This window comes from Gobius niger (assembly GCF_951799975.1).
Source record: "Gobius niger genome assembly, chromosome: 18".
NCBI classification, from domain to species: Eukaryota; Metazoa; Chordata; class Actinopteri; order Gobiiformes; family Gobiidae; genus Gobius; species Gobius niger.
Genome location: NC_136869.1, coordinates 22974525 through 22998580, shown reverse-complemented (window position 1 = coordinate 22998580; position 24056 = coordinate 22974525). Strand labels below are relative to the sequence as shown.

General features: G+C 41.1%; 2 protein-coding genes across 2 annotated transcripts; one reads left to right on the top strand and one right to left on the bottom strand.

Annotated features, from left to right (window-relative positions):
• Positions 1-462: 462 nt before the first annotated feature.
• cul2 (cullin 2) lies at positions 463-16499 on the bottom strand. Its single transcript, XM_079575931.1, has 21 exons — positions 16398-16499; positions 14856-14994; positions 13141-13243; positions 12963-13057; positions 11484-11589; positions 11326-11408; positions 11142-11238; positions 10937-11047; positions 10271-10433; positions 9035-9159; positions 8836-8943; positions 8652-8711; positions 8447-8575; positions 6456-6542; positions 6216-6368; positions 4457-4534; positions 4309-4375; positions 4015-4217; positions 3837-3938; positions 3648-3764; positions 463-1218 (listed from the first exon to the last, which is right to left on the bottom strand). The coding sequence occupies exons 2-21, from the start codon at positions 14972-14974 to the stop codon at positions 1087-1089; spliced, it is 2238 nt and encodes a 745-aa protein (XP_079432057.1). The 5' UTR covers positions 14975-14994; positions 16398-16499; the 3' UTR covers positions 463-1086.
• Positions 16500-18799: 2300 nt separating this feature from the next.
• On the top strand, positions 18800-24056 carry LOC306977597 (cyclic AMP-responsive element-binding protein 1-like). The gene is made up of 3 exons (XM_079575991.1): positions 18800-18935; positions 21374-21530; positions 22713-24056. The coding sequence occupies exons 1-3, from the start codon at positions 18905-18907 to the stop codon at positions 22849-22851; spliced, it is 327 nt and encodes a 108-aa protein (XP_079432117.1). The 5' UTR covers positions 18800-18904; the 3' UTR covers positions 22852-24056.

Genomic DNA, 24056 nt, shown 5'->3' with positions numbered 1-24056 from the left:
AAAGTTTCCAAATGTTCTGTCCCTTTACATACCTGTGTGACATCATGGTTTAAAAACGTAATTACAGGGGAACAGTTCACTAATTTTTATTCAACGGAAAATGCAAAAATGTATTATTTAAGCTCGTTATTCACTTTTCAAGGTAAAGTTCCCATTGAAAGTTTCTTTGCCCGTTTACCCCAACACATGACCCATTTGTTTCTCACATGAGTGGAGGAAAAATGTATAAATATAAGTCTATTTCTGCAGAATGCAAATAAATGAAGTCTCGTCACATCAGTTCAGCAAATCTAAAGCTAACTGGACTCCACATAAATGGTTGGACAAGAAGATCTAGTGTTGGGCGAGTAAAAATATCTGTCATTTTATCTTTCTACATGTATTTCCATGGGTGAAGCAGTGAACAGGAGAGAGATTTTTTTTTTTTTACATAAAAGCTTCAGTGTTTTATTGGATTTATTTGACAAGCAGCAGGATGTTTGTCACCTTTTTACATTTGAAAGTAGATACAATAGTCGGTATACCAGTTCTTTTTTTATTACAATATCTTTTTTGTTGTTGTTGTTGAAATCCTAACTGGAGTACACTTGACGAAGAAAGAAAAGAAAGGAAAAAAAAAAAAAAAAACGCACGACGACTGCAAACGTGAGCAAAAAAGAAAGTTCATATTCTCCGATATTGTCTACCTCTTCTTTCGACTCGAATCAGTTCATGTGAATCTTTCCAAATATTAGGCATTTTCTGTTTGTTTTTCGTCATTTTGGGGACGCGCACCGGCGTGGCACTGGTGGATGTATGTTGTAAACTTGTTAAAAAACATACGGTGGCCTTAGGGGGGGGACGTTAGGAGGAGGAGGAGGAGGAGGAGGAGGAGGAAGAGGAAGAGGGAGGCGTTACTGGCTCTCAGGATGTGACGGCGTGACTTCTCGTAGTTTGGAAGTTTTGAGGCACCGGTCCTACTTCGCTAGAAATCACTGCACACGGTCACGCTGCCGATGTCACCGTTCATGTATGACCTAAATGTGGTAGTACTGTGGATTCTGCTCGGCTGCGTGTTTTTTAGGGGGGGGAGGAGGAGGAGCGCGTTTACGCCACGTAGCTGTACTCGTCGGCGCACGTCTGGCTCCTCTCGATGTACTGTTTGTCTATGAGCACCTCGATGCACTTTTTGATCATGCTGATACTGGGGTTGAACCTGGCTTTGGACTGGTTGATGACCTGAAAGCGAGAGACGGGAAAACGACATATTAAAAACACACTCTTTTTGTTTAAAGTGGAAAAATTTAAAGCTGCATTTTGTAACTTCTTATGCGAAAACCCCTTGATATTAGCGTGCATTTGACCTTTTAGCGACCTTTGGGCCGTATAGGTGATGAGCACGGCGCCTTTACTTTCCATCACAGTGACCTCTATAACGCTCCAGGATCAAGTGTCTTCAGGGTTTCTGGTAAGTTACATAATGCCCCTTTAAAGCAGATGGAACTGCATTGGGCCGTGACCATAAATAAAGGACAAGTGCTTCATTTCAAGGAACTGGTAACTGGATTATGACCTCAGAGCGCTCCGGCTGAATAAAGTCGCATGTAAACCAAAGTGCTAACGCTACAGCAGCTAGCTAACAAGATACTGACGTTATAGAAATGTTTCTTCACACTAGATATAATTGAAAAGATGCTGCATGATGTCATATTGAAGGCAGTGAGCAAAAGTAACGTCCACACTGGAAAAAGTTCATGATAAAGAACACGATAAACACTAGCACCATGTGAAAGAGGATGAAAACAATCTTAAGCCCACATCTATGAATGCAAAAAAAAAAAAAAAGAAACAGCTTAAAACTTGAACTCCTCTTTTCTATTTTTAGGGTCAATTCTTCATATTTAGATATTCTTTTAAATATATATGTATGGACATTTCTTCCTATTTAACTTAGTTTTTGCAATATTTACAGTAATTTCTTCACATTAAGCTCACTTTGTGCTCATTACACTGCTGAACCCAGATTGGGAATTTGCTGAGAGCCAACTATCTTAAGCTCTATTCTTTATAGAGGTTTTACATTGTAATGAATTGCTTAAAAGTTTTGACAGGCATTTTATGTTTTGTTTTTGATTTCATTTTCATTGTAGATTCTCACTGAAGCAGTTGATTTATGAATGAACACACATGCAATTATGTTTTAAACCAAAAAAAAATGAAATATTTGTTTGTTTTTTGGGTTAGGTTTTCTCCCTGTCTGTTTTCCTTGACCTCTTGGCCCCCACCTTAGGCTAGTCTTTTTTCTCGCATTGTTGTTGCGTTGTCGTCACTTTGACGTATTTTATATTTTTTTATTATATATTTTTTCTTCTCTTTTTCCACGTTTCTTTCGCTCATTTTTGCACCTCTTGCTCTTTCATACCTTTTTTGATCCTTTTTTATGCGTTTTTGCACTTTTTTGCTCTTTTGTTGCTGTTTTGATTATTTGTTTTTGTGTGTGTTGTGTTCTTGTATTATTTTATATTATCTATTTCTGTTTTGCTTTTTGCAGCATCAATGTTCTACAATATCTATTGTAGATATTGTATTGCCGGTGGTAACGATGAGGGCAATGCCAATTGTTCATTGTCATCGTTGCCATACGGCATATATGTGGTGCAGGCCTGGTGGACGATAGTACTCTGCAGTATGCCCAGGTATTCTGTGGGGTGTGTACATCGTCTGCCCTGCCTGTTTTGTGCTCTGCACTTCATTGTGTACGTGCATGACTTTTGTGACGCTCTGATTGTCTTTTGACCTCAGTCATATTGGTATAAAAGATGATCTCAATAAAAGATAAATTACAAAAAAAAAGAAATGGTTTTCACTTCACAGACGTTAAACCAGGGCTTCCAACAGGCGGCCCGTGGGCCACTTCCGGTCCTGGACTTGTAAGGCACAAATTCCTGAGTATGTCAAAAAAAGGCTCTAGTGTATTTCTGAATTATGAATTAAAACAAATAAATCAATAACCAGAATGCTCATTCCAGCCACTAGGAAAGGAACGAATTTCACAGGTCCAGCAAAGGGCACTGAAATAATAAGATATCAGGATAAAAACAACTAATTATAGCCACATGGTAAATGGACAGTCTGCCCCAGGGTAGTTGTGGCTCCAATAGTAGCTTACCACCACCGAGTGCTGAGTGAATAAATAATGACTACCGTGTAGCAGAAACTTGTGACACAGGCTTGTAAAGTGCAATAAAAGTGTAAGCTGTTTTTTATGAGGCTACAGTCCTGTCAGGCTCATTACTAGTAACTGACTGAAAAAAAGTTTCCTCAATAGTATTTTCCCTGTTAAAACATATTTTACTGGCGCTTTTGTTCATGGACCCCGGCGATACACTCCCCATACCTATACTACATTATTTGTCATACAGAACAATAAAACAGATAAATAATGTTAATTAATTCCTTTTCCTTCCATTTCATTTCTTTTGCATTTGTATCAGTTGTTTGAGGTGAAACAACAAAGAAACCTGCTTTAACCCAAAAGTCTTTCTTATTTCCCCCCCCTTTTTTTAACCACCAATTTTTTTTTCTAAAATTTCCCATATTTTTTCAAATGTTTCAAAAGCAAAGCCCTGAAGAAGACAGTTTCCATCCACGTTTCCTACAGAACCCACCTCTTGGATAAGTGCGTTGTGCCGGAGCACCTTGCGGGCCTTCATGATCCGCACTATAGCAGCTTGTAAATACATTTTTCTGTCTTCATCTACTGCGCTCCTCGTCTGCTCCATCTCCTGCAACGAAACACCAGAATAGTGGCTTTGATGCCTCACGGATGGAAAGCGGCGGGCGAGTTAGCTCCATACCTGCGGCGTGTCTTTCTGCATGGACGTCGTGATCTTGAACTTCGTCCGTTTACTGGTAAAAGTCATATTTAGTGAAAACGTTGACTCTGCTTCGATGTCCTCCTGCAACACAATCAGACAAACTTCAGCCATTTGAGTCTTGTTTGTCAAAAGTCCCTCATTGTCTTAGTTCTTGGACCTTTTCCGAGTTGTGGTTGAGCATCTTGACGTCCAGCAGCGACTTGATGGTCTTCTGCAGCTCCTTGTCGTTCATCTGCGTTCCGTCCTCCAGCTCCTTGTAGGTCACCGTCAGGCTGTTGTTGAACGCCAGCAGCACCGCCATTTGGTACGTCGTAACCATGGCGACGTAGGGCTTCGACAGGTAGTTCATCTTCACCTCACCTGGTGCCAGCAACAACAGGAGATCGTCAACATTTTGCAAATCAGTGGAGAGGGTGTTGGGGTCGGCGTCCACCTGTGTGTGTCCACTCACCTGTGCAGAGGTAGTGGAGCCACGTGAGTTTCCTCCCACTGAAGTGCTGGTTATAGAACAACTCGAACTGCAAAGGAAGGATAATGGTTTACATGAGACAGTAGTTAGAAGGATCTCCCCCCCATCTCGTCTCCGAGAGGAAACTCACCATCTGCACACTCTTCTCCAGCTCTTGAGGGATGGCGAACGTGGAGGAAGGGACGTGCGTGAGAGGCCAAGCTCCAGCCTGAAAACAGAGAGATCACGCATTCAAACTACAATTATTATAACGTCGAATTCATCTAAAACTGTAAAACCCAAATTCTAGGGCCTGTGTACAAACTATTTAGTAAGACATTGCTAGGTTTAGATAGACCACAATGATTATTTGCATACCACATTGACCAGGAGGGCTGCACTGGGAGCATAGGATATTTTTGCTGGGAATAATATATTAATAATAAATGCAGATATTTTCACTATCTACTGCACACCTTAACTAGGCTGAGAAGAAAATGAAGTGCTGATCTGTGGCAAATGTGGGCGGGGCGGAATAAGGTGAATACAGGATTTGGACAACTCCCTGTTTCTTGTAATGCCAATTTCATTATTTTGTGCCATGAACTACACGGATGAAAATGAGCCAACCCAGTCACGCCATAATCCCCCCCATATGTTCTAACCTTAACCATAACCATAACCCTGTCCCTAACCTTAGTCCTAACCTTATTTCCTCTAAACTTAATACAGCAAACTGAAACAGCTCCATTTGGAGTGTCATCCAATGAGAATTTGCGGGGGCGTGGCTTAAGTCTGAGCGATGTCAGTGGGACTTAATCCTTCCTCAGGGCAGTGTTTTTACCCAAATAAATACAGCCGCTGTACTTTGAATATTGTTGCCGCTGTTGACTAGGGCTGGATAATTAATCGTTGTTTCTTTGAAAAGGCCGACGTCAATTCAAAACACCCTTAAAATCCATTTTTAGGTTGTTTATTTCAATCAACAATAACTTGGACCTAAATGAGATAGACTTACTTCTTTTGGCACTCTTCATTTTGAGTGCAAGCTCGTCCCTCTAGCTCTAAAAAAAAAGTTTAAAAAAAAAGCTCCGCCTGGATATAAATGTTTCCTTGTGCTGCATATCTTCCAAGCAAACAGCTTCAGTCTGATGTCTATGGTAGCAGCCATGTTGTTTACCGTCAAAGGCCAACCTGATTGGCTGTGCCAGAGCATCAGTACGTGCATGGCAACAAATTGGGGTTAAATTCTTAATGTAAATATTCATATTACTACTAATAATAATAATAATGATAATGCATCGGTTTTATATAGCGCTTTTTCTGAACACTCAAAGACGCTTTACATTGCATTATTCATTCACTCCATACCCGGTGGAGGTAAGCTACTATTGTAGCCACAGCTGCCCTGGGGTAGACTGACGGAAGCGAGGCAACCAGTCTGCGCCATCGGCCCCTCAGACCACCACCAACCACTCACTCACACACTACATTCGCTAGGCTTCCTGGTGTTTCTAAACGGTCTCCCATCCAAGTACCGACCAGGCCCTTCCCTGCTTAGTTTCCAAGGTCTGACGGGATTGGGCAGAGCAAAGGTGGTATGGCCACCTACAAAGTTAGAGTTAGTTTCCATTATTTGCAGCATTAGTTCTTCAGAGAATGTCTTCCATATCCAAGTAAAATTGGTACTGCGTGATGTCCTGAACTGAATTGAACTGAATTGGCAATCAATCAAAATGAATCATTTGGGAAATCCGATAACCAGCCCTACTGTAGACACGTTCGACTACTTATGAGACTTAATAAAACAATCCTATATCATGTTATATTTATTGTTTAGAAACCTCCTTATGCTAAAAGTCAGCAGGGTGCCTCCTCTCTTACACCAGGGCAGACCAGCCCGGACCCACCTGTAGTACGTATATCTGGAAGCTGATGCCGAGGTCCACCACCGTGTCTTGCGTCTTGATGAAATTGTTAAACTTGTTGTTGAGGTCGGCGCTCACGCTCATGTCCGTGTACATTCTGTGCAGTTTGCTCGTGAACTCGTACCCGCACGCTTGCTGAAAAACAGAGCAAGAAGACTCGAGGTTTTAGCCGCTTTACTGTGAGGATGCTCTGATGTGCAGGTGAATCTCTGCGACACGTACCTTAAGTTTGTTGATCATGGCTTCTTCAGAGTCCATTGACAACGATAAACCGTGTATTAATCTCTTTGCTAGCATTCTTGCGTAAAACTACAAGGAAAGGTGGAAATAAAAGGGTTATTGGTACAGGGATTAGGAAAAAAATGCAAATCAGCAGTTTTGCTATAACACTAAAAACAATGTATCTGGTTTGTCCAATGCAGTTGTTATGTCCATATCAAAAAAACAAATAATAATAATGTGGAATTAGCATGTTCTCCCAGTGTCTATGGGGATTTGGGTTTCCTCCAGGTGATAGTAGTAGTTTTCTCACACTGTACTTAATAGTACAGAATATAATTTGAAGTAACAGTAACAGTCATAGTAAAGTAATATTTTTGCCGACTAAAACTAAATGAAAAGTTTCTTATGAGACTAAGACTATGACCGAAATGTCCAGATATTTTCATTGACTAAAATCTGATGAAATAAAAATGAAAAGAAGAGACTAAAATCATCCAAACACCCAATGTCAGTTTGAAAGAGCCTCATCACTTTTAAATTCACCGCTGAAGGAAGAGCTCAGCTTTTTCATGTGGCAACATTTATTAAATATGATTATAATAAATATTATACATGCAAAGTTGACTTAAATTCAGTCAACCAAATTTACATGCAATTTTTGTCGACTAAATCATGACTAAAATTAAAAAAAGACCCAGATTAAAACTAAATGACAATACTGCTAATTAGAGTAAGACATTGGGTACTCTCAGCTGAATCTGACAGCGGAGTTTAATTGAAACATGAATTATGTCTTGAGTTCAACACTTAGCATACAGGTGATGGCTTGCTAGCTTTTATCTACCACAGTAAACTCCTGGACACCTTACACCAGGGGTCACCAACCTCACCGCGGGCACCCAGGGGCCCTTTGGGGCATGTCCAGTAGCCCTTGGGACTTTTTCTAAAGAGTAAAACACTTCATTTTCTTGAATCTAATTCTTAAAATTACAGTTATTTCGGTTCTTGTGACTCAGTATGAGTTTAAAATAAAGCTATTTTAATATAACATGGGGTCAATATCCCATAAGTGAACAGTGTACGTTTAAGTCTTTAGGATTCGTTTTTAACTGGTAGCTCTCGAACAGCTTAATGCTCTTGAAGTAGCCCTCAGCTGAAATAAGGTTGGTGACCCCTGCCTTACACAAACATTCTCTAAAGAAGTACTTGCTTTATCTCATTAAAAATAACAGGATTTGTATTTTCATTGTGAGATTCTTATAGATTCTAGATTCTTATAAATGGTGCTTATATTTTACAGAAGGGGGTCCTGATCACGGCCTGAAAAGTTTGGGATACCCTGCGCTGCACGACATGGTTTCACACGCATTTCGTTTTCAAATGGACCGCAGTTGTTGGGAGTCGCGCTCCCACTGATGCAGACATTAAAATACACATAACTGAAGGAAAAACAGAACGGCAATGAAAGGTTTTGTGAGCTGCAATGACAAATGTGGACAATGTGGCCTTTTGTTGGAAAGAAACCGCTAAAAGACGAACTATGAAGGTAAGCTACGGGCTAATGTTATGCTAACAGCAGCTAAATGGTATCATTGGTAAAATCACCTTTTTCAACATTAAATCTCGTATGACCGGCCTGTTTTAGTGAGGGTCGTCCTCTCAGCACTGGCCAATTAGAGGTCAGCAAAGCTCGGGCCCTGTGCTAACCTTGTTCCCAAAAGTTGTACCTGGCTGACCTTGTTTGACACTCGACTACATGTGTGGACCTGGCATTGGGCTGGGTGGGAATAGCCAGTGGAAAAAGCCTATAAAGTAGCTTACCACCACCGAGTATGGAGTGAATGTAAACTGTACTATGTAAAGTGCTTTGTAGTTTTGTTGTTTCCTATAAAATCCCTTCAAATGAGACAGATCCAGACTCGTACTACCAAATGCCTGAACAAATGCCTGCCCAGTGTCTGCACCACAGATTGGAAAACCCCTTTCTTCACCTTTTGAAAGATGTCTTTGTCATCGATATACTTGAAGACCGTGATGAAGCTGGTCAGCTTGTCCTCCACCTCGTTCTCCGTCATTCCCTTTGCAGACTTCTTCAGCAGGTTGTCGCAGTATTTGGCCAGCTGCACCGGGACACGGAGGGGAGAGGGTCAGGTCAAAGACTCGGTGCTCTGCATGCGTCTGTGTGTGCGCACTCACCAACTCCGGAGCTTTGCAGATGGACTTCGGCTCCCTGAAGTTGACCACTGATGTCAGGGCCTAGGGAAAAAGACATAGCATGGGTCACTGTGCCGGAAATGATTTAATGACATAACTAATTTCTTTTTGTGGCCTTCGCAAAACACACAAACATAATGGACTCCGAATAAATATGTTGCATTACCTTATCAAGTGCACTCATGAAGTGTTGGTCCCCGTTCAGAACTGTGTTAATGAGCTGGACAAATTTACTGTGGACTTCTAGCACCGACTCCACGAAAAGTGTCGGCATCTGACAAGGTTCAAAAGACACACGGGTTAGTGGGGAAGTTATATTCAAATACCTCCACAGCCGATCAAGGCATCCATGGGGCGATACTCACGTTTTCCTGAGAGAGGTTACTGGTGCCGCGGATGCCCTCGTTGTGGATGTGCACCTGCAGCTCCTGGATCATGTGAGGCAGCCCGTTGGCCACGGCCCGCAGCAGGGTGTACATGTTGGCCATGTCTGAGCAGAAACAACGCGGCATTTACCAAACAGGAACGCTCTCCAGTCACAAGGTCAGGGTCATAGGTTATTGTAATCATCACAATCAAAAGAAAGTGGGGTCCTTTGTTTGTCACACCTATTCAAACACTATTTCTTTTATTGCATGCCCTAAAATCATCAAATGATTTACGCGTAGTGTTTTTATCAGATTTTGCTGCTTGCTCTATCCAGGGTTTCTACAGGTGGCAGCAAGTCAAATTTAATGCTTCTCAATGCCATTTTAATGTTTAAATACTATATTTAACTTCATGAGATTCATAAACATTCAATCAGACAGGGAAATAAGGGAGAAATAATTGTCGTTGTGTCTTTGGGCAAGACACTTCACCCTCCTGCCTCCAGTCTCTGCGTACATTGGTGAATGAATGAGTGTTAATGGGTGACGGGTTCCTTACTCTGAAGCACTTTGGGCCTAATGAAGGTAGAAAAGCACTATTTAACGTGAGAAGATTTACCATTTTGATATTCAAAACTAAATTGGACACAACGGGAAACTGAACAAAAGATTGTGTCAAATTTCAGTCAGAGCTGCAACTGAATTAGTTTTGAATTAGAGTTTGTGTTTTTGACAAATGTCTGCAGTAAAATGAAAGTAAAATGATTTAACGTCAGTTTGTGTCAGCTTGAATCTGATTTATTGCTTTTTAATTGCATTTAATTTAGGCCCAATTAATTTTATGACTTTTAATGCCCCGCAGAAACAAAAAGAAAAAAAAAATTGTTCAGTAGCCCTTTTACTACTTTGCAGTAAACAAATAAAATGGAAATAGCAGAGTACCTTAGGTGTTGTAACGTGGTAATTCTATAGAAACAGGAAACATCTGTCAATCTAGTATGATTCATCCTGACCATAACCAGTGTAAAGGTTGCAAATGACCAGGAAATGGTAATAACATATAAACAGAGCGGTAAAATGCATTCTCCCTAGTTCCTGTGACATTTCCATCTTATTCCAAAGCAGTTACGTAAAGTGCGACCACATGTACAAGTATTTCTACCAAATCTCTACCTGAAATGAACTCCTTGTGTCCCCGGTGAGAAGATAAAAAAAAGAAATAATCACCCTCACCATCCCTCTTTTCCTGGCGGATGATGCTCTGACACTCTCCGTGCAGAAACTGCAGATGATCTGCCACCATCCTCTGCTGGCATTCGTGGATGACTTTGGAGTAAGAGCTGGGGTGCAGGTACTTTCGACATCGGACTTCCTCGTCTTTCAACCGCCCCAGAACCTGCACAGCACAGAGAAACAACCGCTGGAGCTTGAAGGGCCTCTATTGTGGAATTCAGGAAGCTACTTTTTACACAACATTCAAAGTAAAAATGTATGCTTTTAATGCAGATTTAATGCCATTTAATTTCTTAAGGTTTGCACATATTCAGTCAAAAAAGAGGGATGAGGGATCATTTCAATATTCAAAAGCCAATTAGAGCTTCAAACTTATGCCATAAAAGTAGTTGATCAATGTGATTGTTGTCCAATAAATCAAAAATTGAACGGGAGCTGCCACCGCGCTGCTAAGTATAGCCTCTGAGGAAGATTAAACGATTACTCAAAGATGCGCTAGCGGCTTCAAACATGTCTCTCAGTCTGATTTTGATGAGAGAACAACATTGCAACATGGTAAAAAGTCATTTTCACATGACCCACCTTTAAAAGCTTTAACATATACAGCATATATGCATAATGAAAGAGAAATAACAATAAGAAAGTGCTCCTCCCAGCGTCACCAACCTTCTCCATATACTGCGAGCAGTTGGACTCTTGTAGCAGGTTTGACGCTTCTTGCTTGTAATACTCTCCTGTTTTTATCAGAAATGGGCCTTCAAATATTTCCTGGTAAAACTGCGAAGAGAAAGAGGCACCAACAGAACAGGAATTTCCCACAGGAGTTTCACTTCTTCTAATGCGTGGACAAAGCATACGGTTCCATACGCACCTTTAGGGGGAATTTCTTTTTGTACTGTTCAACGTGAACAAAGGAGTTGATGACGCCGTGGATGACCTTCTGGTTGGGATTCTCACCGCATCGATCGCTAACGCACACACGTTCAGGGATACAGGTAAAAAACTAAACCAAGGCAATGGATCGCAATGTAAGAGTGGAGGACTCCGTGACTTACTTCTTGATTTCATTGAGTAACATCCGGATGAGGACAGCTTGAAGGGGCTCGATCATAAGCTTCCTCCACATGTCAAGCGCCAACTACAGAGAAAATGTACATATGAAGAACTTATATTTGAAAGCTTTGTCTCTTTTTATTAAGGTCTAAAGTGATACCTCTCCGATCTCCATCAGGGGCTCGTTCATGTCCACCCCCCCATAGCCGTACTGTATGTCCGCTTCCGTTAGCTTGTTTTTCTTGATAAACTGAGTGTTGAGATACCTGCGAGGAGAGTAAATATAATCCATTAGTCTTATGTGCTTCAGGAGCCACTCAAAACCACCTTACGAACTGCCTCTGCTGCATTGCTGCTGAAGCGTCTTGCCCATGGACACAGTAACTGAAGCAATTTCTATATTAAAAACAAAACACTAAAACTAGGACTACAAGTGTCAATGTTATTGCCCGCTAGAGCTGCAAAGTTGATCAAATCCAATCAAAAGTTGCGATTTCAATCTTCTCCATGGACTCATTCTTTATAGAAGACTTGAAAACCCCCGTAGTTTAGATCACTGATTCCCAACCAATCACTGATATATTAACAAAAAAATAAACCTTGATCCCTGTGACGCTGCGACCATCATATATCATTAGTTCAGAGGTTTTCCTGTTAAAACCATCTCCTTGTATTGGTTCTGCTCTGGGAGATGCAACCCACCAGACTCAAGAGTTTCAGATACCTCTACCATCTCCAGAAATGTGTGCCAAATCTCCTAAGAAACCTGAGAGCCACCAAATATCCGGGCCACACTTTGGGCACCCCTGATCTAGGCCCTGATCTATAGCTTTCTTTGAAATGATTGTCAAAGAAAGCCATTTAAAAATACATTTGCAGTACAAGGTAAAAGAAGAAAGCTACATATTGTTTTTGTTTTATTTGTCTTAACTGAAACAGGGGCTTTAGTTACTTTTTGGAGGTATTTGGTTATAATCTCAAACACATCTTTATCACTATGTTACACTTTGTCAATTAGAACATGCACTATTGATCTAAAACAACAACAAAAAACAAATATTAGTTATTATAAGTAGTTTCACTTCCTGGTTATTCAAGCGAACGAACTCTATGCTCCTAACACCTGCCCACTCCCTCCCCTTTGCTGTGCAGCTGTTTCAATAAAGAGGAAAGGCCCCTGTGGGTGTAGTGAAGCTATGCCGAGTGTTTTTACTCAGTGATGAAATGAATAAGCTTAGTGAGAGATGGAGAGGTGAGGAAAGCACTTCTTAGGACCTTTCCGCACCCTAAATACAAAGCACAAATGCTGGAAATTGTTCCTGGCACAACATGGATCTCAACTCAACTTACACCACGGCACTCAAGTAGAACTCTTCACGGCACGGGCAGGCATTAGTGAACGATTTAAGTGTGTTCTATCTATATCCAGAAACAAACCCGATAGTGCCGCTAAGCTTTTGTTTTGATCGCTCGCTGAATCCGACACTGTAAATCACACAGGGAGATTTTTGCGACGGCAGACGGCTGCGTAAAAATAGAAGTTCTCGCCAAGAGACCGTCCGTTCGGAATAATTCAGGGAGTGGCTGTCGGAATCTCAAACTAAGCGTTTCCTTGCAAAAGACAATAAAAAGAAGTTACCTATACAAGCAGTCCATATAGTCGGCTCCTTTGCTGTACTCTTCCCAGTATCTGTGGTACATCACCAAAACCTTCTCCTCCGACTCCAGGACTTTCTAATAAAAAACACGGCATAGACAGAATTGAAGCAGGAGGTTCATGATTGTAATATGTTATGCCCAGAGAGTGCTGTGTTTACCTTGTACAACTGTCGAACGTGGTTTTCAAGGAATATCTTGGTCTCTGTGTATAGCCGTTCACCCAGGGGCTCGGGGTACGCAACACATAAGGCATAAATGTCACTGGAGGCAAGTTAAGGACAGAAAACAAACAGGAAGCTTACATCTAGTATAGCGCTTCAATTCAAAGCTGAACTCGTGCAACAGGGCGGCACAAGTTTGGAAAAACAATTCTGACATTGCGTTTTCAAATCAAGATTACATGTAGGTCACAAATCATCATCCATTCAATTCCCAAGCTGGAAATGAACTGGGAGCTGAGATTATTTTATCCGTCATTTTGATATAGATAAGTCATAAAAAATCCATCATGAGCTATATTTATCCGTCATTAATGAATCTCTCATCACATGGATTATTTAGGTGTTAGAGGAGATACTTATTATTTATGTTCAGAAATAATCCGAGATTGCAGGATGAATGAAGCTTAATGATTTCTGAACAGATTCATGGAAACTCATGCATACAAGTCTCAAAGGAGGACGGCTTATGCAGAGCATCATCTGCTCATCAATATTAAGGCTCATATTTCACTAATACAAATGCAAATTGGAGCTTATCATTTGCATTTCCTCAATTTTAACTGAATGTTTAAGAACTAGAGGGGGCGAACAAGGCCATATTCAGCATTCATCATTACGGTATTCTGGAACCATCGCAGCGACAAAAGGCTGTTTAGTTCCTGTACAAAATGCAAAGCGAAACCACGTGGCGTTCAACACAGTGATGTAGCTGCGCTTTAGGGAGAGCCCATAGACAGTCCATTACAGAATAATCTTCCTTAAAATGTGTAAAAAAATATGGACAGCCTTCCAAATCAAAGCTAAAAATATTCAGAGACTTTTCGGTTAATGAGACCTCTGATTTAGCCATAGAATCTCGTAACCCTTATGTAGGGCTGATTCTCTTTTCTGATTGGATAATCCGAGAACCAAATCAAAGCACGTGACCATAAAACTCTTTTACATCATGTAGCACGTTTCTTTGATTTTGAAGTCAACATTGTAACTGTTATTAATTGAACAGATTAGATTTGAACGTGTTTACCCTAGAACTGGGGAAACACATGGGTCATGTTTATGAGTTATTCACTAAAGGTCTTACACACCTTACCTTTAAAGGCACACAGCTCAACATTCCAAATCATAGTGTTGCAGTCGATACAAAACAGGCTGCTAATGAGCAGCTCCACACAGACAATGCTGTTTTTTCCGTGTGTAAGTAAAGAATAGATTTGGATGAGGGCCTAATCAATATAAATCTCATATTTGGCAGCCTCGGTCAACATCTCCATGGAGATAAGCTGGAGAGCTCCCGTAGTAAAGTTACAAGTCAGGTCTGAGGACAGTTGAGTCGCTCACAGCAAACACGTAGGCTTCATTGGTCCTTTTTTATGGCCCTTTTCAAAGATAAAAACATCTGTAATAAAAAATAAATGCTTGCATTTGATTGTGTTTATTGGGTGAAATGTTACACGGTGTGGCTTTAAGTTTTAAGCATTATACAACCCCGTGGAAACAATGTTTTGTTATTTGCAAAAGAAATTGCACTGCCTAAATAAGCGCAGTCCTTGCGATTTACCATTTCTAACCATTCTAATTGCCATTTTTGATTCGATTACGATTGCAGCCAAACATAAAATCACATCAGCTACACACAAGCTTCTGAAGGATACGAGAACCGGTCATTCCACGTGGCTCTCTCCACATAGTCGAGCATCACCACAGCCTTGATTGTCGTTAGAAGCTTGTTCCATGTCTCGTCAAAATCCACCACCCGTGGCTTTAGAGACATCGTCCTGTTTCCCCTCACACCTGGGGGACGGAGAGGAAAATGAAAAGTGACAACAAGGTTATTATTCAGCTAATACACCGTTATTGATCACCAGCAATACAGGCACAAAAAAAAAGATAGGCGAGGATGAGGATCAGTAAAATTATGTGTAATATGCATGAATTAATTATTATTATTTTTTCTTTCCTGATGGTCAGGCATATTCCATGATGACCATACAAGGTTTCCTTTTTTTTCACCGCATTTATGTCTCATCTTTGAAGCACTTGTGTTGCTTTTTCATTGCTTTTTTTAAAGTTAGTTTTTCGTCTATTTATTGTCGTCTTTTGTCGTGTTTTTATTACTTTTTGGCCACTCATTTGTTGCTTTCTGCTCATGTTTTCGTCACTTTTTTGTTGCGTTTTCGACACTATTTTGGCACTTTCAGGTTTGGGTAAAGCCAAACTGGAGAAAATGCGCTGGGTTTACCCGGGGGTTAAGAAGTTAATCCAAGAAGTTAATCCAAGGTGAAGTTGGCGCAATAAAACATTATGGTGTGTGACTTCCTTTTTTTTTGGTAGGGGGTGACAAAATGCAAAAAAAGTGCAACAATGTGTGAACAACAGCAATGTAGAAAAACAACTGCCCCGGTGGTTGGTCAGACACTTAGAAACCAAAAACTGTTAAACATCATTTCACTCCAAACGTGTAAGAATAGATGCTCTCAGGGTGCAGACACTAGGGCTTCCCTGATTCAATGAACACAAACAAATCATCCTACAGCTTAAATTTGAGACTCGAATTGCTGAAAACTGGATTTAGATCTGAAATTCGAGCGTACAGATGTGCCTCGGAACATCTGCAACACATAGAAAAAGCACAATATCCATCCCCTGCCTGTAAACATCACACAGCACAGGTAAACAGCCCGTGTACAGTAGCACCACACCGATCAACCTTCTCAGAAATCGGGCCTCATTCACACCGGCTGACTTGACTTCACGTCAAATAAGAAAAATAAAAAACCAGCAACACTCATTGTGCAATTCCTCTGGTTGTTCATTTGCCCCAGCACTGCCCGACATGTTTACTACGGCAGCGGATCGGCGCCACTGGCTATAGATTTCAACGCGACCTGTGCTGTTAAAATGTAAAAATAAAACAACAACAAAGTTACCAGCTAGCGGAATGCCAGTCCCAAAATAGGCTGTCAGGCTAATGAGCTACGCCGGGCTAGCATGCTAAGTCTTTCCTATTCATTTCTGATAGTTTTTCCCCCTGCATCTGCTAGCTTGCTGCCTGACGGCTAACGATAGCTCAGCAAATGATCATCTTCTTGTGCAGTTTCGCTCTCTGTTGGCGATGACAGCGGCAGCGGACGCGGTGACCGGGTCGAACCGAAGCTTTTGTTGTGTCCAGCCGTGTGGATTTGAAAGCCACGTACCTTGGTGTGGAATATAGTTGTGATAAAAGTCAAGTTTGTCCGCTGTCACAGGCTTGATTTGTCTCAGGTCCGTGCTGCCTTTGGACCGTACCACTGCGTCGCTCGGACTGCTGTTATGGAAAGACGAAACCCGGACATTTGGGCTGTTTGTTGGGACGCATTTTATTGTGAGGAACCCTGTGTTTATGAAAACAGCTTGAACACTTTGAAAACGTGGTTAAAAATCTAATAAAATACCAACGCGTCCCTTTGCCGTGGAATGGTATGACCGCAACTACGGAAGCCCGTTACAACTATTTACTTTTTTTTGTGCGTTATTTAACAAATAAAGCTTAAAGGTTTACACTTTTCAAACGCACACAGAGCATGAATTTACAATGAAGTGAAAAAAGTAAAGCGTATTATAATTTGTTATAATTGTAAAACCCAACAACTTTCAGGTGCAATGGGATCAAGAGACATCATGTTATGACAAAGCCATACTGCCTTCTTGGAATTACATAGTCTGAAGAGATGTTAGTTCTTTTAGAAACACAATCAAAGCAGGTTTAGTGTCACCAAGTGTACATTTGTGTACACAGAATTTTGCCACAATTATAAGATTATTAACTGTAACTTGTGTGTTCTTGCTCTCCAAAATTAGCTCCGAATTTAACATCAGCATAAGTCAAAGATTCTTTCCAAATGATCATCAACAACTGTCCCGGAAGATTTGTTGTTAAAATACATGTACAAAACAGATCTTCAGTTTCTTCTTCTGTTATTAGTACAAAAAACACAGTCATTTTCACCTATATTAAATTTTTGGAGTGTAAAAAGTGGGATACAAGTTGTTCATATAGTTTTTAAAGCGCTCTTCTTCATTATATTTAATATATATATATATATTTAACCTTTTGACTGGTGACTCTTGTACAAAATCTCGTCTTCTCAGAGATAAGAGGAAGTAGGCCTTAGCACTGTTCTGAGAAACAAGAAACTTGTTGCTACATTTCTTGTCTACAAAGGGGCAGTTCTGGATCAGTGAGGAATATTTACAAATGTGTTCAATTATTTATATTGTTTATGTTGCTGTAGTAAAAGAATGCCAAAGAATACGATGTATGTACAATTGCTGCCATTTTTAATCGTTATTATGGGGAAGATTGTTTTCTTTTGTAGTTTCATTATTACGCATCACCCTACGGCCAGCAGAGGGCGCCATCCTCCCATTTTCTGGTTCCAACATGTTCAGAGCGAAAAGTTTGTGAACAGAGAAGAGATATTCATTCGTTTTACTCCAGGTACCACCTCATAGTTTTTTGTTTTGTTTCCCCCCCCGGTTTTTTTCCCTTTTGAAAACCACCTCATAAAATAGATCTTCTAGAACCTCCAGGTCTAGATAAAATCATATCTAAACAGGTCTAAAATTGGTCAAAAATAGACCAAAATTGACCCAAATTATGTTTAAACTGGGCTTAAACCAGAAAACCACCGAACTGAATGCATTTAGCATAAAGGACATTTTGTGAATACACAGTCTAAAACTGCAGTGGATTCAGCACCAATCAGTGTTAGTTTTGACAACATATTTTATTTTAGTTTTAGTCTTTTGATTAAAATGTGATTTAATTTTGGTCAAGATTTAGTAAAAAAAAAAAAACGTTTCAATTTTAGTCTAGTTTTAGTCGACTAAAATTGTATGTCAATTTAGTCGACTAAAATGAAGACTAATTTAGTCGACTTTACATTTATAATATTCATAATAATCATGTTTAATTGTGGTCCTCGACTTCATGGAGCTGCTTCCACATGAACAAAGCACAAACCTGATCATTTGGCAGTGAATTTGATATGAGGCTTGTTCAGAGGGTTAATAGAAGTTTGGATGATTTTAGTCTCTTCTTTTCAGAGACTAAAATCTCTGAAAAGAAGATTTTTATTAAGTCGACTAAAATATCTGGACATTTTAGAGTTTTAGTCTCATGAGAAAGTTTTGATTTAGTTTTAGTCCAATTTTAGTCAGCAAAAATATCACTTTGACTAAATCGAAGACTAAATATTATAGTCGACGAAATTAACACTGGAGTAGTGGGTGAAAATAATTCAAAATAAGACATCACACTGAGCTTGTACAGTTTATCATGGAACTGGTCTCAGTGTCAGTTAAATAATGTAACAACAACAAATATTGTTCTTCAAATGCAGCGTCTCCCCACCACAGGGTTTGTGACTTCCCTGTCTGTTTTCCCTCCGCTGCCTTTAAAAAGCGCCTGTGCTCCGTGGTGCTGGTCTAGAGCAGGAGAAGCAGCGTCCCTGAAGACAAACACGGGCCCTGACTCATAGCTCCGACAGAGCGGAGCATGTTGACATCAAGAGGCTGGTGATGTCACGGTGATGTCAGTGCTCTAATTGTAAATTGCACACATAGCCGCTCTGCTCGCCTGAGCTAACACTCAGTCAGAGAGGAGCACTGTGCAGGAGAGAGCACCACACCGTCCAACACTGGAAGTCCTACACTCCGGAGCATGGCTGTGACCGGGGAAGAGACCGACACAGGTAGGAGCGCTCACTTCTACATCTCTGTCCATGGGCTTTCAAGCGTGAGGGGATTCAAATGTGACTCTGCTGTTGTTGCTTTCTACCTTGTGAATGCTCCAAAGTCCCCAAAATGGCACTTAAACAAGAAAAATGTCATGTGATTGAAAGCCATGACTCTGTTCAGCCTTTATTAACATTTGAGAAGTAAATATTTCAATTTCCTTTGATTTGAATGCTTTGTTGTGGCACGGCTGGTAAAGTTATGTAACACATTATGAGGACGTTTCATTTCTTGCCTTGCACAGTTACACATATCTTCAGTTTGTTTTACACTAATTTAGCAGAATATTGATTTCAGAGGAATCACACTGGTCATGTTGCGCGTCCGCTCTCGGTAACACGCTTGGCAACAGGTTTCCTTTCTCTCCCCCCTCCTCCTCCTCCTCCTCCTCCTCCCCGTGCGTTACTGTTGCTCCTCCGTCAGCGCGCTCTCGCTCTCGCTCTCGCTCCGGCCCCCCTCCCCCTTCCCCTTTTCTCTGTGTGTGAAATGCTTGCGCTGCGCTGCCCACTCACAGAGGCATAGCAGCAGTCACTGACGTCACCGTCCCTTCCTGGAAGCGCGCACCCCCCCCCCCCCCCCCCCCCCCCCCCCTCTCTCCCTCAGTCACCATGTAAATGTCTCAAAGGCCTACTGATACACATTGACGTCAGCGCGATTCTGAACGCTCGCTGCCACTTTCACCGTGTCATAAAAATGAAATATCAGCCAATGAACAAACAGAGGGGGGGCTGAGTGGACACAATGACGACTTGATAAGGCTCGGAAAAGCGCGTTGGCGTGTATAAGGGTTTGCATTCTTTGATTACGGAACAATGGTTAATAATTTGACTCCTAAAAAGTGGCATTGTTACTTCACGGTGCAAGTACATTAAAAAAAAAAGTACTCAAGGGTGTTTCTTGAGGGCCACATATTGAAGTGCGCATGGCGTGGAGGTCCATTACACGCATTTAGCAGAGGTTTATCCTGTGTATTTAGGCTTTAATGTGTCTCACAATAAAATGCTTTCGAGGGAAATGATTAAACCATCTCAGACAAGGTTTATCAATTCAACAAGTAGCCCACACACTGGGCACCCCTGATTTGAAGTGTCTATGAATGATGGGTCTTAAAGAGGGGGTATTATGCTTTTTTTCAATCACATAGCACCAGTCTATATCACACTACAATGATGAGCAAACCTTCTGTTGGTCTGTAAATGCAGTAAATTAAAATAACTGCCTTGTATAAAATGTCTCTCTCAAAATGGCTGTAGTGAATGTCTTGAAATAGGCCTCTGTCTCTTTAAGAACCTCTGAGCCTTTCCGACACGCCCCCTCCACACGCTGTCTGTGGCATCAGTGGGGAGGGGGTTCTGCTGAGGAGCAGTGGTTGGTTACTCGGCTGGTGACTAAAATGGCCGCCATCAGAGATTTTACAGATTACTCAAAAATACGTGAATGTGCCAAGGCAACACTTCAGGCATGTTTTTAATGAGGGAATGACATAATAACATGATGTAAAGCTTGAAAAAGTCCATTTTGCATAATACCCCCCCTTTAAAGGAACAGGCCACCGTTTTTCCACACTGAGATATGTTCTTACCTGAGCTTAGACGAGTTGATGCGCACCTGTCTGGTCCAAAGCCATTGTTTGCATTTAGCCTCTCTCAACATATTCCTGTAGCTCCAAACTGGGGTGAAGTTAGAAGCGACCAAGCTCTTCCATGTTTCCCCTAGTGCTCCATAAGTATTATTACGCCTTATAACATAGCACCCATTTTTATCTGCTTAGAAAATCGACATGTTTATTTTTGTGTGACTGTACTTGGATCGTGTAACTACTCACGTATGCGTATTTAAATAGGGAAAACGTGGAAGAGTTTGGTCACTTCTAACTTCACCCCAGTTTGGAGCTATAGGAATATACTGGGAGAGATCTTTGGTCTATTTTCATGACTGAGCGCACCCACAAAGACCAGACAGTTACGCATCAACTCGTCTAAGCTCAGGCAAGAACATATCTCAGGATCCAAAAACAGTGGCCTGTTCATTTGAGTCTTCTTTCATTCTGACTTAGTTTGCCCAAATAATGCCAGTGGTTGTAATATTCCTAGTTTTACACCAGTGAAGTGGCGCTGTTATGAGCAAGAGTTGAAAGTATTTTCATGTTCTGTTATGTAGAGGACAGAACTGGGATTTGTTATGTACAGTGTGGTTGCACAGCGATTATGAAATGTTTACCTCTTCCCATGTCACCACGCAGCACCCACAATATGGAGGTGAAAAAAATCAACATCACATCATGTTAAATTTGGGAAAACTCTTTTGTATTTGTTTGTTCTTTCAAACATTCCAGGTCAGTGTATGTTCATTCAGTTGATTCATAATGACGTGTGTGCCTTGTTTCCCTTCGCAGGCACTCCCACTGACCTGTCTGCCTGTCACCTGCGTAACCCGGGCACCAGCTCGTCATCCCAGGGCGGGACGGGGATAACGGGGTTAAGCGCTTTCAGCTCCAAACAACCCACTACGGATTCCATCCACAAGAGGGAGATCCGCCTCTTGAAGAACAGGTACACTGCTCAGTCAGCTGGATCACTAGAACTACAAGTGTGCGTAATGTGCAGGGTCTGCTGGAGGCCATCTGTTTACTTGCTTCAGCTATAAAGTCACCCACTTGTACTTCCAGTGACAGACAGACAGGCAGACAGGCAGGCAGGCAGGCAGGCAGACAGACATGCAGACAGACAGACAGACAGACAGACAGACAGACAGACAGACAGACAGACAGACAGACAGACAGACAGACAGACAGACAGACAGACAGATAAATAAATAAGCTAACAATAGTAATAAACAAAGAATTTTGTGCATTTGCCAGATTGGTTGTTGAGCACCTGACCTGGTTATAACCTGGGGATTTATGAAGTGTTAATCCCTCTCTCATAATCAGAAGATGAAAGCTTCGCATCAGTGGCGATTGATAAATGTTGACGTACTGTTGATAAATGGACTAATTATAGTCCAGAAACCGTAAGGAAATGGCGACAGGCCCAGAGTAAATGTCCCCATTCGCCTACTACACACATTGCATGTATTGGGCAATGCTCAGTCCAACCACAAATCAAACCTGTTCTTTTTGGACAGGGGTTGTGAACAAAAACCTGTAACTGTAGCAAAAATAGACGGTTCACTTGTCTGAGTGATGAAAGATCCCTGTAAACTGGAGAGGAAAGAGAGTGGCAGGATCAAAACATGTCTGCGAAGGCTCTCAGATAATCATCATTATCAGAGCAGTGATGTTCAACTATCTTGGGTTGGTTCAGTTGATGGCGTTTTGCTTCTGTCTTCTGAAACTATGGCGCTAACGTCCAATCCTTGCCGGAGCTTCAGGATCGGGTTAGAATAAAACAAATAGAGCTCTTCAGTATATCTGTAAGCATTATGTAACCTGCTCTAACTATTACAATGGCAGTAAGTGCATAATCAACGTAGAGCTGGCTTATTATTACCAGACCACATGCCTTCACTTCGACTCTTAATAACACCGTGTAATGCTTGCGTCTGACCGTTACTTATTATTCATGTTTTCTACGATTATGCAACACCGAGCGCCTGAAATCACACTGGACATGCTGCGACGCCGCGACTGCTTGTTTACCGGCTTTTTATGGCACGATGACGCGAGCTTCGATGATTCACCGTCCGACTTCGTCATCCTTTGCAGCCGATACATTTTTGTTTTGCTTTTTCAGGGAGGCTGCCAGGGAATGTCGACGCAAGAAAAAGGAGTACGTCCGGTGTCTGGAGAACCGCGTGGCCGTGCTGGAAAACCAAAACAAGACTCTGATCGACGAGCTGCGGGCCATGAAGGAGATGTACCGGCACGAGTGAGGTGAACCCTGCGTGGACCGTTTCTCAGACTCCGCGGCTTTCAGGAGGCGCAGGCCGCATGAACTCACCCCGGTCCCGTCTGTCAACTGTGTTTACAAAGTGACGCCAATGTTTTTGAAGCTCGGGATTGTCCTAACTCCACCAGCAAAGTCAAACAAATGACAGGTTTGTTTGTCTGTCAATTACAGATATTTTTTACGGAATAAGCGATAATGACATTTGCACAGCCTTTGGAGCAGCACAATAATTGTACAACGGGATTCTTTCACTCACCTCTCATTCATAATGTTGGTTTTGTGCTAAATAGTGTTGCTTGCTGCCTGTAGCTTTTTGAAGACCTCATTATTAGGCTCTGTGCATGGAATGTTTTGGCTAACTTCCTGTTGTCCAGTGCAGAGTCAAAACTACTTCCTGTCAATGTTTTAACATAAATTAGAAATAAAGCAAGACTTAAAATACAACAGAAAACTTTAATAAACATCAAGCTGAGTGTGTTTTATAAAGATCTGTTCAGATAATGGTGCAATTTTACCATTTGTTAGCATTAGCCTTTAGCCTCAATGCTAAAACACTCGTCCCCCGGTGAAGTAGTTACATCATGAGTCAAAATTTCCATATGTTGTAAGTAATTATTCAACAGTTGTTTGTTTTCTGCAGACATGGCTAACTCTCCATAGGAATAAACAAGAACAGGAAACCGTCGCTTTTGTAAGTTAGCATCATGGCACTATGCTACATTCCATGCACAGGGCCAATCAGGAAGGGGAGAGCAACATCCTCCCAAACCACTCTTTTTTACAGAAGTAAATTTACCATTCATCTTTTTTTTTCTTTCAATGGACTTTTCAAAAAATACATGAATAAAAGTTCAAAACAACGATGAAAGCTCATTAGCAATATTAGTCTGCAATATTAGCTAATCCCATTTTATTAAAAAACAACAACTGTATAATACTATTTGCCTTTGAGCGCTGTTTTTGTTAAATTATTTTATTGTTCGCCTTTATTGGGCTATTTTTATTTGCTTTCTATCAGATGTTAAAACAAAAAATAAAAAAAATCCTCTATTCCAACATTTGAATGTACCATATTTGTCTTAATGTACTACTGCACCAAGACAGGCAAGTACTTTGTGTTCTATGTGTTTTGGCATCTACTCATTGCATTTCCGTTTGTATGTTTGAAATAGTATTGTGCATGTTTTT